Source organism: Cebidichthys violaceus, unplaced genomic scaffold (genome assembly GCF_023349555.1).
Source record: "Cebidichthys violaceus isolate CVI_PGR_0920_01 unplaced genomic scaffold, fCebVio1.0.p SCAF_36, whole genome shotgun sequence".
NCBI lineage: Eukaryota > Metazoa > Chordata > Actinopteri > Perciformes > Stichaeidae > Cebidichthys > Cebidichthys violaceus.
The window spans coordinates 991,971-1,010,002 of NW_027176550.1; the positions used below are offsets into that span (position 1 = coordinate 991,971).

General features: G+C 42.2%; 1 protein-coding gene across 1 annotated transcript; it reads right to left on the bottom strand.

Annotated features, from left to right (window-relative positions):
• Positions 1-14,857: 14,857 nt before the first annotated feature.
• On the bottom strand, positions 14,858-15,530 carry hoatz (HOATZ cilia and flagella associated protein). The gene has a single exon (XM_068725604.1). It carries the CDS (start codon positions 15,528-15,530, stop codon positions 15,036-15,038), a length of 495 nt encoding a protein of 164 aa, XP_068581705.1. The 3' UTR covers positions 14,858-15,035.
• Between the last annotated feature and the right edge of the window lie 2,502 nt (positions 15,531-18,032).

The window sequence follows — 18,032 nt, forward strand, 5'->3', positions numbered from 1 at the left end:
CTGTTTCTCTGTCCTCCTAATACACTTAATGAGTGCAGGCGTGAATATTTGCCTCCATTTAACAACGGCTAATGATTTGTTCAACGGCAAGTTTTGAAATATAATTGCAGTTGCAGATGCAAATGCACATAATGTGAGCGCTGTGGTGGAGGGGCTGTATCTATACTACAACACACCGGGCCTCGGGAACAAATTCACTCCCGAGACGCCCTGCGGAGTCTAAACAAACACACATTTATATTCAGTGTTTTTCTCTTGGAGGTCTAACAAATGTGTTGAATGCATTTCCCTCCTCATGAAACATTTAAAGTACTTTTCAATCCCATTTCCTCTTGTTTTTGTGTCCGAGCGACTAATATGGACAACAGTTTCTTACAACTGGTCCAGTGTTGAAGGAGAATACTGCAGCAGTACATGGACTCTGGTGCAATCGCTCGGGGCGACTCGCCGCCAATGTACGGCCGGTGCGTCATGTGACTTGTTGCTTGTGGAAAACGGAGTGTAAGAGACACAAATATGTTTAACTGTGATATTCCTCCAAGCACTAGCTGGTGTCTTTGGACTGTCCTTTGCCATTTTAAGTTCATGCTAGTAATCGCAGATGTTGCTGATTAGGAAAAGGAGGCTGCTGAGGAACTGTCTTAAAAGCTGCATTCTCTCTAGTGTCCACCAGGGGGCGACTCCTCTGGTTGTATAGAAGTCTAGTCTAAAATGACTCTACTTCTCTCTTGATTTATTCCCTCAGTAAACATTGTAAACATGAGTTTATGGTCTCAATCTCTAGTTTACAGTCTTCTTCAATACAGCATGATGTTCATTTAGTACATTATGCTCCATTTAGAGTCAAACAGACCATAAAGCAGGGGATGCTTTAGGGGCGGGGCCACACGCTGATTGACAGAGACGTATACGGCGTCTCTAAGTCACTCCTCCTCATTTCAGATGTGGTCACTTCCTGTTTATTGGTAAAGAAAAAAGTTTTATTTCTCTGTAGGGTTCTTCTCCTCAATGATGTCAGACACTTATAATAACAAACCGAGTCTGTCAGTGGCAACAACAAGCACTTTTAGTGGACGCACATTGACGGTGAGGAGTCGCCCTGATTGATTATAAGTGTTGTTCCCATTAGTCAGTAACACGGGATGAAATGCACCAAATCAACTCATCAAATCTTATTTGTTTACAGAACATCTGTATTTGACAGCTTGCAGTTTTCTGCATTATGTGTGATGATGTTTCTTCACTAGTAATATTTTGGGTTCCTTTGAGTGGCGCATAACAGTGATTTAAGAAACTAAACTCAAGATTAGTCCTAGCCTACTGTGTGAGTTGTGAACTTGTAAAGAATATTTAATCAGCATGACAACTTGCAGCTCAACTGTAGAAGATTCAACCAGCTTTTTGAGCAGGTTGCCGTCCAGGTGAACACCCTCCAGTGGGTCCAGGTGTGAACACCTTCCAGGTGAACACCCTCCAGTGAACACCGTCCAGTGGGTCCAGGGGTGAACACCTTCCAGGTGAACACCGTCCAGGTGAACACCGTCCAGTAGGTACAGGTGTGAACACCGTCCAGGTGAACACCGTCCAGTAGGTACAGGTGTGAACACCGTCCAGGTGAACACCCTCCAGGTGAACACCGTCCAGTAGGTACAGGTGTGAACACCGTCCAGGTGAACACCCTCCAGGTGAACACCCTCCAGTGGGTCCAGGTGTGAACACCTTCCAGGTGAACACCCTCCAGTGAACACCGTCCAGTGGGTCCAGGGGTGAACACCTTCCAGGTGAACACCCTCCAGGTGAACACCCTCCAGTGGGTCCAGGTGTGAACACCTTCCAGGTGAACACCCTCCAGTGAACACCGTCCAGTGGGTCCAGGGGTGAACACCTTCCAGGTGAACACCGTCCAGGTGAACACCGTCCAGTAGGTACTGGTGTGAACACCGTCCAGGTGAACACCGTCCAGTAGGTACAGGTGTGAACACCTTCCAGGTGAACACCCTCCAGTGAACACCGTCCAGTGGGTCCAGGGGTGAACACCGTCCAGGCGTACCGGACCGTCCCCTCGTTCCTCCCTCTTTAGTCACAGGTTCACCCTAATCTCTCTGCTGTCTGCTGATGTCTGACAGCAGGACTTCAGCAGAAGCTTCTCCTCTTTTTACTCCTCGGTGACATTGTTTTTGTCGATTAAACTTCCCCACAAACGGAGCAGTTAGGTTCGGATAAGAATGAAGAAAAAGGTTCTTGTTTGAGACACATTGTCTGTGTCCATACTGTCTCTGTATAATTAGAAGCAGGGGGAGGAACAACCCTTCCACATGCAGCAGTGTGACAGTTTTGAAATGGCTTCGGGCGAATATTGACACCATGTGCCCGTAAAGTAAATTATTAGAGCACAAAGCAAAATATAAAAGCTTCCACTTCCAGGCTTTTCCATAAAACACATTTCATGTTGACAGTTCTCTGTGTCGGTTGCGGGTTATATGTTGTTTTTTTTTTAAACATATGACTGGCAGCTCCATCACCCAGAAGTCAGAGGGTCAACCCTCTCAGAAAGTATACGTGCTCCACCGGCGCACCGTGTCCTCGGGGAGGCTGCTGCTGCTGCTGCTGCTGCTGCTGCTGCTGCTGGGAGCCGCTCAACCTCCGACCTCTCTGGAAATGAACCGCATAAATGTTCTGTAAGGGAGCGGCTCGCTCCGCCCGCCACATAAATCACAACCGCGGCTGAATTTCAAAAAAAAAAAGGGAAGAAGGTGAGATTGAGCGGCTGTGTTAGCAGTAGATCAGAGCAAGACTTTGTTTCTTCTCAGGTGAAGTCATTATTTAAAAAGTTAATCTATTGAACGCGTTTCTATTTGAAGTGCCGGCCTGAAGAGAAATGGATTCAGTGAAGTGATAAGACGATCAAAAGAGATCTAGAAGTCTTTTCACTGCAGGAAACTTAACGACCAGAAGCTTTGAGCTTCTCACAACCTGAGCTGAAGAAGCTTCACGCTCTTTATTGTGCGATATGAATTATTCAGCGGGGAGTTTTATCTTTTAATGATCTTCTGAATCTACTATCGAGAATGATGAAAATGGCATTAACTATTAAAATACTTTTTACAGAGACAAATATACAACAAAGCAAACATGAATGTTTAATGTTCTGAAGAATCGGAGTACATTCTAAACACTCATCCTGCATTATTTATTGAAGGTTGTTTAATAAAGGAGTTTTATCTCCTAACGAGTGAAGCCTGTGACCGTGGTGGATCTGGTGGTGTTCAGTTCCTGTAGTGGAAAGGTCTTGTATGTTCAACCCGGGCTACGAAGAGGTTTCTGAACGTGTGCTGGAAGTAATTCAAATGCACAGTACGTCATTTTCTGCCACGAGGAAGTCGTTTGTTGACGTGGCGGAAGCAGCGCGGCATCATGGGAGTCGTTGTCGTCATCGCAGTCGTTAGGGTTCCTTCAGTGTTCCTTCAGGGTTCCTTCAGTGTTCCTGGTTCAGGAGGGTTTTTGCTGATCTTGTTTCTCTGATAGTTTAAGATCCAGAAGTCCGATGGCTACAATCCTTCATTCCGGTTAGAAACCACCAAGATCTTAAATGTTTATTGTAAGAATGTGGCTTATTAAGACTCAACAACATAGATCTTGTGGTTTTTTAGACATTCTTTTACATTTAAATGAAGATGAAAGCAACGTCTTCTCCTGCTCTGGTCTCTGACGGAGAGCTGCTCAGCTGGGAGTCGGTGTCGTGACGTAACTCGTGGGATTAGATGCAGAGCTGCTGAAGTAACGGGGAGGGGTTTTTTTTGGGAGGCCGACGTAATCCAGACTCAAGTTCTAAATCCCCGTGTTGCCTGTCTGTACACTGCAGGTCATGAATCCTCTCTGTACGCAGATGTAAACATGGTGACGACTGACAGACATGATTGAATGTATTTATTTACATACATTTACAATGTATAACACATCCTGTTTCCTGTCTTTTTATTTTCCTCCAGCACATACGTATATATATATATATATATATATATATATATATATATATATATATATATATATATGAGGAAACAGTTTAGTTTTCTCATGTCTAATGAGCATCACAGCCTCGTTAGACCGAACCAGAGACTGTTTATAAGAAGAGGACGTAGACGTCGTGACGTCACTCGTTGGTTTGTGGACTGATGTTTCGAAGCCTCGAGTTCGGCGATTTAGCCGTCGCCATCTTGGTTTTCTGCAACCAGGAAGTGACCATATCTGGACTGAGGAGGAGTGACGTAGAGACCTGTCAATCAGCGTGTAGCCCCGCCCCCTAAAGCATCCCCTGCTTCATGGTCTGTTTGACTCTAAATGGAGCATAATGTACTAAATGAACATCATGCTGTATTGAAGAAGACTGTAAACTAGAGATTGAGACCATAAACTCATGTTTACAATGTTTACTGAGGGAATAAATCAAGAGAGAAGTAGAGTCATTTTAGACTAGACTTCTATACAACCAGAGGAGTCGCCCCCTGATGGACACTAGAGAGAATGCAGCTTTATCACATGAAGCTTTGAACGGAGACAGATTACCAAACCGAATATTTTGAGATAAGAAATAGGCGTCGCAGTAACAGTCTTGATTCATATTTGATGCCTAGTTTCACATTTTGATCTCAGGTCTGCTGCGTTGTGATGGATGGACCTTCTTTGCATAAAGTTTGAGATTATGCAAATAGTCAGTCAGCTACTGCTAATGAATCCAGTGAATCTCCACCTGAACAAGTTGTTGTTGTTTTTTTACATTCTGGTAATTTGTGCACACAAATGAATAATTCAAGGAAACAAATGAAGTAATGTGAGCGCACAAGTTACTACTATAAATCACAATGATATTTTGTAAGCATGAATCATAAAACGCGCTGTTTCCTGAACTTTATCTGATTTGTAGAGACCTCGAGAGATGAATCAAGAGCTCTCCCTGCTGACCTGCAGTTATGGATTCCTTTCCCTCCCATGTCTTACAGATGTGTCGCTCTGATCCATAATACATCCACGTGCAGACGTGATGAATGGACTCTGGGAGCCGTAATGGCCGGCAGAGATGCAGAGCGGGAAGATTAGCTGAGCGGTTAGACCTTCTGTTTCGCTGGACGTTGTAAATGGAGGTGGAGGATTTATCGCTGAAGAGAGGCGCAGAGAAGAGCGTCTGCCTTCCCCGTTCCAACGTAAAGATCTGCTGACGGGGCGGGAGAGTTCATCCGCAAGACGCACGAGACACGGTGTCACATCTCTACGTCAAACATCGGTGAAACCTTTAACTCATCACCTCCAGTTGTTTCTCTTCACGGGGACCGAGCAGACGGCGCGGTTTTTAAATGCTAAATGTTAAACAGAAATATCAACGTGCTCATTGATTTTACATCCAGGTGACCCTCGTTATGAAGTTCATGTCTTCAGATTCACACAAATGAAGTGATGAAGTGCAGCACTTTCATTTAGAGGTGCTTTAAGTGTCAGTGCTATACCTTTCACCTCGTATCAATCATCTAATCACTGCAGTGAATTGGTTGTTAGACAGAGCCAATCATTTTATCTATCAATTTCTGTTTTTACGTGTTAAAAATGCAACAAATAGAAATTTCTGTGTTTACGTTTAAAAAAATTCTACATTTATCAAATGTATAAAAGCTATATAAAAGTTCACCCTCTTAAAGTTGTCATGAACAGTGATATTATCTATAGAGACCAAAACTGTCTTTCGTACCAGAATGTAAACATGTTTATTTCTGCTGTAAAGTTTAGTATTTTAACATGGAGGTCTATGGGGAATTGACTCAGTTTGGAGGCAGCCTCAAGTGGCCATTTAGGGAACTGCAGTTTCCTGTTTTGGCTTCATTTTTCAACACCGGAGGTTTCTACTTTCTGTAAACACCAAACTGGCATTTTATCACCATAACAATCAAACTGCTAAACGAAAACGACCATAAATAAGATGTTAAAAAAAAGCTCAGTAAATCTGTCATTTAATCCCTCGATAAAATAATCGAGACGCGGGTCAAAACTTAAGTTTCAATTGAATTGTTTGTGCAGCGTCCAAACAATGACAGGACTCTCGTCTGGCACTGAGTGAGTGTCGGTGTCAGTCCTTGGAGAACACATTAGATGCATGCTTGTGTGCTGCTGCTGGGCTTAATGGGGCTTGATGATAGCAATGCTTCATCTCAAGGTGGACCTGCATTTTTCAATCTGTATAAACAGCCTCACACTCTATGACCTTCTCTATTAGCAGCGACACAGCGATAAACAAGAGCTTTTATTCACTGAGGTAGTTCATCACTGGCTGTTGTTTGCAGAGAATCTGGCAACAGTGATAAAACACATCGGTCACAGAACATCCAGAAGAAGGAGGGAACCGGGTTATTTTGTATCATCAGAAAATAGGAGGCACTTATAATGATACAATTCATTTCCAATGGGACATCCCAGAGATCAATACTCTTTATTCTCATATATTGAACTGCCCATCCTTCACCCCGGCTTCTCAGAGGCTGATCAATGCATAACAGATCTCGTTAACGGTGACATTTCATGTATCGGAGCAACTCAAGCTCCGGCCCAGTCTCACGGCAGCTCGGGAGAAGTCACGACATCAATTGGTTTCGATGTACAATTGTTGTTTTTTTGTGTTGCAGTGGACAAAAACAGTGCCAAAAAAATGGAAATTAGGATCTTCTTCTTTGTGGTGGACACATGAATTAAATGCAACCAAGGTAACCAAGAAACGTGTTCAACACTGCTTTGTGGTTTTTCTGGTGGTGGTTATGTTGCCCAAACTTAAAGTTCCGGACAGTTTTCCTAAACCTAAATAAGTGGTATTGTTGTTTAGTTGCCTAAACCTAACTTTTGGTTTAGTTGTCTAAACCTAACTTTTGGTTTAGTTGTCTAAACCTAACTGTTGGTTTAGTTGTCTAAACCTAACTGTTGGTTTTGTTGTCTAAACCTAACTGTTGGTTTAGTTGTCCAAACCTATAACTGTTGGTTTAGTTGTCTAAACCTAACTGTTGGTTTTGTTGTCTAAACCTAACTGTTGGTTTAGTTGTCTAAACCTAACTGTTGGTTTTGTTGTCTAAACCTAACTGTTGGTTTAGTTGCCTAAACCTAACTTTTTTTTGTTTTGTTGCCTAAACCTAACTGTTGGTTTAGTTGCCTAAACCTAACTTTTTTTTGTTTTGTTGCCTAAACCTAACTGTTGGTTTAGTTGCCTAAACCTATAACTGTTGGCTTAGTTGTCTAAACCTATAACTGTTGGTTTTGTTGTCTAAACCTAACTGTTGGTTTTGTTGTCTAAACCTAACTGTTGGTTTAGTTGCCTAAACCTAACTTTTTTTTGTTTTGTTGCCTAAACCTAACTGTTGGTTTAGTTGCCTAAACCTATAACTGTTGGCTTAGTTGTCTAAACCTATAACTGTTGGTTTTGTTGTCTAAACCTAACTGTTGGTTAATTGCCTAAACCTAACATTTTTTTGTTTTGTTGCCTAAACCTAACTTTTGTTTTGTTTTGTTGTCTAAACCAAAGAAATTTGCTCTGAAAGCCAACAACGGAAACCTTTCCTGGTTCCTCAGAAGCTCGCTGACGTTGTGGTGTTTGTGTTAAAGTTTTAGTTTTTACTCAAATGAGGACGTTTAAAAAACGGCCAATTTAATTTACAGGAAAAAAACCACCTATTCAGCAACAATCAGAGAGAAAAGATTACTGGAGGACTGAATAGTTGTCTTTATTGTACTTGCCATTGATTGGAATATTTCCACCTAATTATGACCAAATTGTTTCCTAATTCTTGCTCCACGCTTGTTTTTTTTTCCAGTAAACTCTGTTTAGTGGAGAGAAGCGAGCAGCGGGGCAGTTTAACATCTCTGAGAACATCCCGGTGAATCCCGAAGGACGAGTCAAAGTCAGAGAGCAGCCACGTAGCCCCTTCATTAAAAGTGAGACTTTCCTTTTACAGCACGCCGGTCCCGGTACTTATCAACTGTAAAACATCCCGCTGGGTACGCAGCTTTTATTGGAGAGGAGACGGCTGTATATCACCTGCCTTTAAACTCAACCTCAGGGACATGCGTCTGTGTCGCTGTGATTTGTGTCCCTCTCCAGTTTATTGTCATTTATTTATTTTGGGGGTGGGGTGGGGGGGGGGGTTTATCACTCGTCTGTTTTCTTGTGTTACACAACAGGTCGTCACAGAGGCGGAGCTATAAACACTCTCAGTGTTCCTCTCCAACACAAACAAAGACCTTCAGTGTGTGTTCATATTAAATGGTGCACACTTAATACTGCTGAGCGCACATTTTTCCTCTGCAGGAACCTGATCGCATCACGGATACGGTGTTACAGGAAAGGACAAATAACGGGATGGCCAACGTTGATCGTTGTTATTCAGGGAGGGAAGCCATGACTGTCTGCGTGTATCCTCAACAATGTTTTGTCACATTTTGTCACATGAATACAGTCTTTTCAAAATAAACTTCCATCTTCACAGGAAATGCCCTCGTTAAGTTTAGGCAACAGAAATACTTAGTTAGGTTCAGGAAAAGATCGTGAAATAAAGTCTTCTATCCGGATACATATATATATATAAAATACAGATTATCACGTCTCTCTACACCTCTAGTCAGCACCATTCCACATTAAATCCATATGAATGAAACCATGAATAAACCTTTTACTCTACCGGACCTGGTCCCAGAGTCTTTGGTTTCCAACCCTTTTTTGATGAGCTTTTATCTGCCTATATGTCTACATACGTATTATTTTATTTAAAATACATTAAACAAACACTTCAGAAATGCCTAATGACGCCATCTGCAGATCAAAGGACCCCACAGATGGCCCCCAGCCCCAGGAGTTGACCCCCGGTGGCTCCCTGGCCAACAGACAGGACCCTACAGAGGCTTCTGAGAGGCTTTCTGGCTCCTTAACTGGACTATTACTGTGAGGTTGCATCAGGGAGCGACGGCCCTTTGATGCTGCCAAGTGTTGTATTATTTAACAACAGACGAGCATGAAATGTCAAAAAGAGAAAATGCACAAAGTCTAGCTTCACAGCAAAGGCTTTAGACAAGTGAAAGCTGTTTTTTAAAGCTGCAGTTATACATTTATGACCACTGGGGGGCAGAAAAACGCACCTGCGTTTAACTAAAGTTATGTAACAAACATACTTATTTTCACCCAAACAAAACTTAGCCAAGTATTTGTTTTGCCTAAACCTAACCAAGTAGTAACATGACACTTAAACTATGAATGTGTGACATTGACCATGTGACACCAAGTGGCCTCTGGTCACGTGACGAGTTAATAGTGTCCTCTACTACAGTCATAGTGATGACCAGCAGGTGATATGGATCATGTCTACAACCTGATCTCATCTCTACTCGTCACATTTGGCAGCTCGGATGAAGCGTTTGTTCGTGATTTTAACATTGTGAAACGATAAAGTCACGGAGCGTAACGCCGTCAGTAAAAATCTCTCAACTTCCGGTCTTTTGAGTCAAAAGTTCTGTGTTTGTTTGACCCGTCCGTCACACCTCCAATCAACTGACAAAGCATCGACGTCCTGGGAGAGAGAACGGGCTGAAATCTGTGTTAAATTTGCAAATTTATTCATTCATTTTTATTTGTGAAACTACAGCATGTGACAAATAATAATACATATAGTGACATGAACATGGAATACAGACATACAGACAATAACATAAAGCAGTTACGATGACGTATAGGTAATGAAATGAGTCCGGGAGTAGAGAGTACAATTAGATTGGGTTATGTAGGGTGTGTGTGTGTGTGTGTGTGTGTGTGTGTGTGTGTGTGTGTGTGTGTGTGTGTGTGTGTGTGTGTGTCTGTGTGTATATGCATGAGAGGCAACAGTATCCGTCTGAGTAGTCTGTGAGATGTGTGGCGCAAAGACAAAAGATGTTGTGGAATTGTTGCAGTGGTAATAAATAAATATATGCTTCAACAGCAATATCCTAATAATAATATAATGACATGTTATCATATAATGTTCATATAATAATAAAAGCAATAATTCTAATAACTATCATAATGGTTATGATGACATAGCAATAGGAGCGAGGCCACACAGCAGAGAGGAAAGCGAGATATTTTGGGATTTCTTTCTGACAGAAATAAGTGAAAGTTGGTGTTAATATTATATTATTGTTCAGCCACTGAAGTCAGAGTTTAAATGCATTCAAAGCGTGTTCTGTCTGTGACATTACTGAATATCACACGCTCCCTTCAGAGCCGAGTGGAGCGGAGGAGTTCACACCAGCGCTGTGTGAGCTGCAGACCTCGACTCGGGGGAAGTTCATGCATTATGTAAATCAGGGTCCTCACGAGTATAGTGGAGCAAACGTGTGCTGTTGTGTTTGTCATTTAATAACAAAGCCAGCTGATTGTGTAAAGCCTCTCAGACGGCCGTCTGAATACCTGATTGGTGAGTTTGTGTGTGTCGGTTTGTGTCGATTGGATTCAAAATATACTGAATAAAAAACTCAAATAAATAACAGTTAATGTGTTGTTGTTTTTTCAGCCGGCAGGGCAGCTGCCTCCGCATGATATAAAGCGTAATGAATGGACAACACACACATTTTAATTACAGCTCCATTGTTGTGATGGTTTGGGAATCAAGTGTTTGTAATCAACAGGTGGTTTCATTCCTGTTTTTCCTCTTGTCCCTGATCGACCCGACAACTAAATATTATTCACAACCACACTTTCAGGGAAACGTATTTCCCTCCCACATTACTGTCATGTGAAAAAAACAAAAAACACAACAAAGTTACGTAGTTATGTTTAGTACAAACATCATGGTTTGGCTTAAAATAAGTACGTTTGTTGGGTCACTGAAGTTAAAATGAGTCAACGTCGACTGGATTCTCACGATATCGTGACAAATGTGCTGGGGAGGAGCTAGTGGCAGCTAGGGGGCGTGGCTTAGGTGTGTGTTCATTTAAAGCAACATGGAGGCTCTTTAAGAAGTTAGCGTAGCTTTAATAGCATCAGTTATGTCAGAACTGGAGAGTAATTATTCATTGAAAGAGGAGCGAAGAAGATAATGGAAAAGAGGTTTTCGCTTAACTCCCTACTACAGGGGTCTTCAACGTTTTTCAGGCCAAGGACCCCCAAGCTGATAGAGAGATGGAGCAGGGACCCCCTACTAGTTTATAAAATTGTGTTTTATATTAAACTGGGCCTAGTGCCATGTATAAACATACTTTGTTATTGTGCATTCAATACTAACAGATTCGTGTTTTTTGGTTGAGTTACAAAACGATCCATTTTCGCTCATAATAATGTCCATACACTTGGATCGGAGCTGCAATGTTTTAGCAGGAATATCTTGCAAAAAATTATTGGACAAGGATTCGTGGGTGAAGTAAATGTTGTTTTTTAATAAAAAAAAAAAAAAATTTACAACGGTATCTTCTTTTCAAATAATATTGCAGCGTGCGTCCTTGTGTCTGGGATCTTAGTCAGCTGGGGACTGAATAGACTCTCGGTGAATCACGGGGAACCTGACAGAGCCAGCGTGTGATTGGCACAGCAGCAATAGGGGGGCGGGTCCTCCTCTTTGTGTGCAGGTGGCTTGGAGGGACAGGTCCAGGCTCACGCTGTGAGTGAACCAGTTCCCAGTGCAGTTATAATTAATATTGTATTAGAATGTTAGAGGGTAAAGGATGTATTCACACCTCATACAAAAGTAAAGAACTTTAAAAAAAAAAAACACATCATTGATCCAAAACATCAGACGGCAGCTCAACAGCTGACTGGTCTGGTTTAAAGATGTTACGAAACATTTTGAATAAACCCTCTCATCAGGAAGGTGGACGGAGAAGAAAAAGAGAAGCTGCCAGACTTTAGGCAACACGTTGCCAACGCCGTGCAGCTGAACATCCATCAGGTCGGCTCTGTTATCAGACACCTAAAAGTCTCCAGAGACTCTGCATGAAATGTCAGATGAATATCAGGAACATCAGCTGACCGTCGGGCTCTCACAGCGACAGCTGGTGTTCAGATATTACAGCGATCTGTTTTCACCCCCTGAGAACAGAGACGCAGCCAGAGAGCTCCAGGATGTCGCGCTGAGTTATTGGTTATTAAAGACAGTCTGGGTGTAACTCAGGAGCAGGTCGCTGTGGTTGTAGTGGAACATGTGAAGTCACCTTTTTTATCTGTGGAATACAGTTTACAATCACAGAAGCACCACAGACACTCTGAGGTTAGTGGAGATCAAGTGAAGTCCATAACTTAGAGTTTACTGACACCTTGTGGCAAATCCGTATCATTACATATGAGGTCATGTTAAAACCTGGACCAGCGCTGAACGAGTACTGGACCAAGATATTCTAGGAATGAAGACTAAATGTCCACAGCTTTCAACTCGGAGCAAAGTGCTAAGTCATTCATGTTTACACCTTTTTTTAGGACCTTGTAGTCTCTCACACTCAATCATTTAACAGATGACGTCCCTGAGGTTTCGGGGTTTAAGGGTTTAAGGGTTTAAGGGTTCAGGGTTTAAGGGTTTAAGGGTTTAAGGGTTCAGGGTTTAAGGGTTTTTAAGGGTTCAGGGTTTAAGGGTTTAAGTGTTTGGGGTTTAAGGGTTCAGGGTTTAAAGGTTCAGAGTTTAAGGGTTCAGGGTTTATGTGTTCAGGGTTTAAGTGTTCAGGGTTTAAGGGTTCAGGGTTTAAGGGTCTAGGGGTTTGGGGGGGGGGCATTGGGATCAGGTCTTTGGCTTTTCCTCCAGCGCCACCATCAGGTCAGAATCATACCTGCAGAACTAACGACGTCCTCATCGCCTCATCAGCAGCTTGCTGGATGAAAAGAGCTGCTGTCACGTCTGCAGACTCTTCAGGAGGGGACTAGTTGGGGACTAGTTGGGGACTAGTTGGGGACTATTTTCAGCGGCGGATTAATCCACGTTTGGTGCTCATGCGTTTGTATGCGGGATTGAGTCAGAATAAACTACAGTGTTTGTGTTCACGGTGATGAAGGAGCAACAGTGAGGCTCAACGTGTGTTTAATGGAGATCAATGGCTCAGAGGTATTTCAGATGTATTCCATGTTTGTTTTGGGTTCTTTCATTCGGTTGATAGAACAAGAAGAAACCAGACTCATCCTTTATTAAACTGAAGGTTTTCTTTCGCGTGAGAACAAACGATGACATCGGTGACCACAGCTTCTATTTGCATGCAGACTAAAAAGGAAGCAGTAAAAAGTTTCCCCTAATCTACTCTTCCTTCACATCATATTCCTGTCAGCATAGAACCAAACATGCCGCTGCTCCCGTTTAAAGCCAGTGTTTATTGTACAGTTCTTACAGGCAGCACGGAGGAGGACTGTTGATAGTGAAGCTGGATTTAAGGTGGCGGATCACTCTAAAGCCGCTTAAGGGTGAATTACACGGATACAGAAGGTTTGAGGGGTTAAAGAGCGTTTAGAGAGTTTCTGATGTGCTTTCAAACCTTCAACCAAATTAGTTAAAGTCAACAGTCAGCGGGCCGCTTCTTCTTATCCTATTATGGTTGGGCCTCCTCCACTGGATGTTTGGAATTTGAATATCACACAGGCTTCGCTTGGCGTTACGTAACGCTGGTTGAAGCGGACTGATGTGCGCCGGCTCCAGCTGACACCAGGAAGAGTTTAGATACAACCAGATGGTTCAGTTCACTTCTTTCAGACTCGAGGAAATAAAACATTTATTTTATACTTTGTTTACGTCTGTAGATTTCGACTAAATTCACCTCATTTGCATATTTAAACATAACATTTCAGAGAACTTGTAATAGAATAAACCCTGGTGTTGATGTGAGTGATGAAGTGGTGAAGTGTGATGGTGATATCTACTAGTTCATGTTGTGACCCTCTTCACCTGGAGACTCTTCTAAATGTCTGGACTTTAACTAAACATCTCTTTAAAGGAGCTTTTCTATCAATGGAGTTTTTCTCACACTCTGATCCAGAAATCTCCACTTCAGTAGTTCTGACATCCACCAAACTTCACACCTTCATTCCTCTCTGTGTGCTGAAGCTTTCTACAGAGGGCTTTGTCCACACACCACTCACACACTCATCTATACGACATTTATTAATAAAAACATGGAGGAAATTGGGGGTTTTTTTCAGGATGTTGACAGTATTTTCTGATTCATGGAGTGAAACAAAGAAATATCCTAAATTCCATCAGTTAAAACCTTTGACTCTAATATATCAATAAAATGAAATGATTCATCCAGTGTTCACGTTTATGTTCTGGAAATGTATGAAAATTAGCACATATTTCATAGGATAAGGCCTCATTTGCATATTTAATCACCAAAAAGGTGGTGGAGATATCTATTAGTTAGAACGTTAAAAGTGACGTCACACAGGTGCTTAAACCTCCTCTCATGGGTCGTGTACATCTCCAGCATCCCGTTGGTGCTTTTGTTGTACTTGTACACTGTTATCATTCTCATTAGTACAGCTTGGTGACGTCACATTACATATTTATTTCTTATTAATGTAAATGCATGTGAAAAAAACCCTACTTGGCAATAAACCCGATGCTTTATTTAGGATTCAGGTCAATGTTTTAACAGCAGACATCTTGACTTGTTCTAGCAGGTCACGTCTTTGTTGTTGTCTTTGGTTAACGTTTCGTTTTTTAATGTTATCAGTTACACCTGTAAAGAGCTCCACTCATACACCTGTGCACTAAGTCTAATCAGGAGTCATTGAACTCACCAGTGTGTCTCAAAGTGACCAATAATATGAATGACTTTGGTGACCTGGTGCCATAATCAGGATGGACTTTATTTTGAAATTGTCCAATTCTCATCAGCTTTAATGAACAAACAAACATGGTATCAGCAAAACATCAGATTGTTACCAACAGAGTGACTCAAACACGAGGAGGGTCACAGTATATTCAGGTGGGACAGCATTAACTTGATCTGTTTAGAGTTAAAGAGTTCACCGGCTCTGAAATCACGTAGAGTCTTTTACAACAGGTCTCTGCATCGCTTCACTGCAGCTGCTTCACCAGCTCCTCGTCCACCTCACAGTCTGGAGGTTTTCGCAGCTTCGACCTCTTCTCTCCACCACCGAGCTCCAGCTTCGGTTTGAGGTCCACAGAGAGCAGCTCCCTCCGGATCCTCCGCTCCCTCTGCCTCCTCAGCAGAGCCATGGTCTCCCTCCTCTGGTCGGCCATGGCCGCGTACCGCTGCCTCTCCTCCTCCGGTCTCTGCGGGAGAGCATGCTCTAAACTCGGCTGCTGCTGCTGCTGCTTCTGCAGGGATGCGGACCGCTTGGGACCGGTGGTGCTGGTGCCGCCGCTGCTGCTGCTGCTGCGCTGCGGCCGGGACACCGGCAGCCTCTGTCGGATGTCCGCGGACACCAGCCGGGACTCCAGCGGCGGCAGCAGAGACAGCGAGCTCCACAGCAGCCGCGCGTGAGACACATCCTCCGGAGAAGAGCCCTCAAACACGGTGAAGAGCGGGAGCTCAGCCGGGGCGGACATCTCACTGGTAGTCCGGAAAACTTCTTATATTTGCAGAAAAGTTTTAACAAGGAAATAACAACAAGTGCGCTGTTGATTGGTGTGGTCACCATGGAGATGAGAATGCTACGGCAAGTCGGCCAGAACAAGACGAGAGCTAAATCTTCCGCGTAAACCTTTCAAAATAAAAGTAGGTTGTTGGGAGGATACTTTATTGACCTTGAGGGTAAATTTTGGGAGGTATGCCCCCCCCCCTTAAGAAAACTGTGTATTTACTGAAAACATGCAGAACGAGGTGTTTGAATGTGAATATTGTGCATAAAACAAACCCAGTTTTAGGGTTACTGTTCATATACCAAATCAAAGAGGCTGAATTATGTATTTATTAAACCAATTTAGATTTGGGGTATTTACGGGCTTTGAAATTTACAGAATGTGAACTCACACTGATGAATATTTACAGTACTGTACTGTAGACAGGTATACATGACTAAATGATGGTTTATACCCTAAGTGATACTTTTTATGTAAATGATAATTATTAAAAGTTCTTTCTACTTGAGTAAAAGTAACGGTACAAAGGTGTAACCATAAAGTACAGGAGTATTACAAGTAAAAATACTAATTATGAAGCTTCTGTTAAGGTAATGTTATTTATGTGTGACGTTAATGTTAGAGGAGGTGGGTGTGGAGGTACTGATGTGAAGTTTTAACTAGTTCATTATGTTTTATAAACTCATCTTTTCTTTGTATTTTAGAGTCCTGATCTGGAAAACAACTAACGAGTGACTACAGCTGTCAAATAAACATGGCGGAGCAATATTTCATTATTTAATAGTAATATCACCTTCTGAAATATAGTCGAGTAAAAGTTTAAAGTAACAGAAATGGAAATATTAAGTAGTGTACTGTGGACTTCTCATTGTGTCCTTAATAAATACATTATCATTATGTACAAGTATCTCAAGGTTGTACCTAAGTACACTGCTTGAGACTACATAACCTCCTCTCCACCTCTAACTTCTAACAAACGTCACGTTTCAGTCTCTGTAACAGTAAACCACAAATTCAAAGCTTTTAATTTGAAGGCGGAACAATTAAATCTCTCCTCTTTGATGTGATTGGCTGGCTGGACGTCGCTCACGGCCGCTGCCAACTTTGGTGGAGAAAGAGCTCCACCCCCAGGTGTCGCGGGCCCGGTTTAAATAGTGTGGAGGGAGGAAGCACGGCATCATCATCATCATCATCATCATTATCATCATCAGTTCATTTACCTGACATGATATTCTCATTTCCCTGGAGTTGAGCCTCCATCCTGCACTGAGGGCTGAAACACTGCACAGTGAGTATGAAGACCTTTATTCTACTATATGTTATAAACCTTATTTAAAACATGTTTAATATACAGGGGACAGGTGGATATTAATATACTTCTATATATGTTCAATTAAGGCTATTAATATTGTTTAAACATACAAAATAACTTTAAAAAATAGCTCTTAAATACCTAAAAGTCATATTTCTGTCACTCTTAGAGCATTATGTGTTATGTTTGCTGCAGAAGAGTAATAAAATAGATATGACAAACTAAGTTTAATTCAAAAGCAGCATTCCGCTGCATCACCCTGAAGTCTTAAACATTTATATGTTTTAATCTTTAATGTAGTTTGTTGACGTTACATTTCTCAGTAAATGTGTTAAATGTCCATTAAGAGATGCCGCTTGTTGATTCCCGCTCACATACCTGCTCCGGCCACACATGGACGCACCTTGTGACATGTCACCATTTTGGTGTAAATGGTAAGCTTGGCTGGACACATAGAGCTGCACCTTATAAGGTAGCATGCCTGCTAAGTCCCTAGCATCCCCTCTTTGGGCTACCAAAGCTACCAGGAGCAAAGGGTTAGCCAAACATGGGCATTGCAGCGTGGCAGCCGAGCTGTTTGATTATAGGGGTTATCTGTGTGCTGCTTTTCATCTTTTATTGCCTGCTGTTCAATGGGAGGTCAAAGCAGCCCTGTGACCCGCGCGAGGAGGCAGAGGCGAGGATAAGGGAGTAAGTAGCTCATCGCACGGCCGTAGGGAAATGTTCAGAGGCCGTTATCTGCAGTAATCTGCCACTGAAACCAAATGCAGCTCATCTGAGTGAGTTTGAGAGTCAGAAAGAAATGTGTTTTATTGATGCTCGTTTGTCTTCTGTGTGGCGATGCGAAGGATTGTTTTATTCTCCTCCGCTGGACGTTAGGAATAAGTCTGTTTGAATCCAAATTTGAAGAGTTTTCAGCTCTGTCTACGCAGGACTTTTGTTTTTCAAAACTTTTGTCGCTTAATTAGGAATAAATACAAAAAGTTACAGAGAAATGATTCAAATCTGACAACAACAGTCAAAGTCTTTACTTATGTTTTCTGTTAAAGTTCAGCTTCTTTAGGCCCTCAAGACTTTAAACAACTCTTTTTTATGAGTTATTAAGTTAAAGCAAAGAAAGTTTATTTGTGTGGCACATTTCATACACAAAGGAACAT

Bases quoted from the DNA above. Each gene is read 5' to 3' on its own strand.
- hoatz (XM_068725604.1), bottom strand. From the start codon at position 15,530: ATGTCCGCCCCGGCTGAGCTCCCGCTCTTCACCGTGTTTGAGGGCTCT.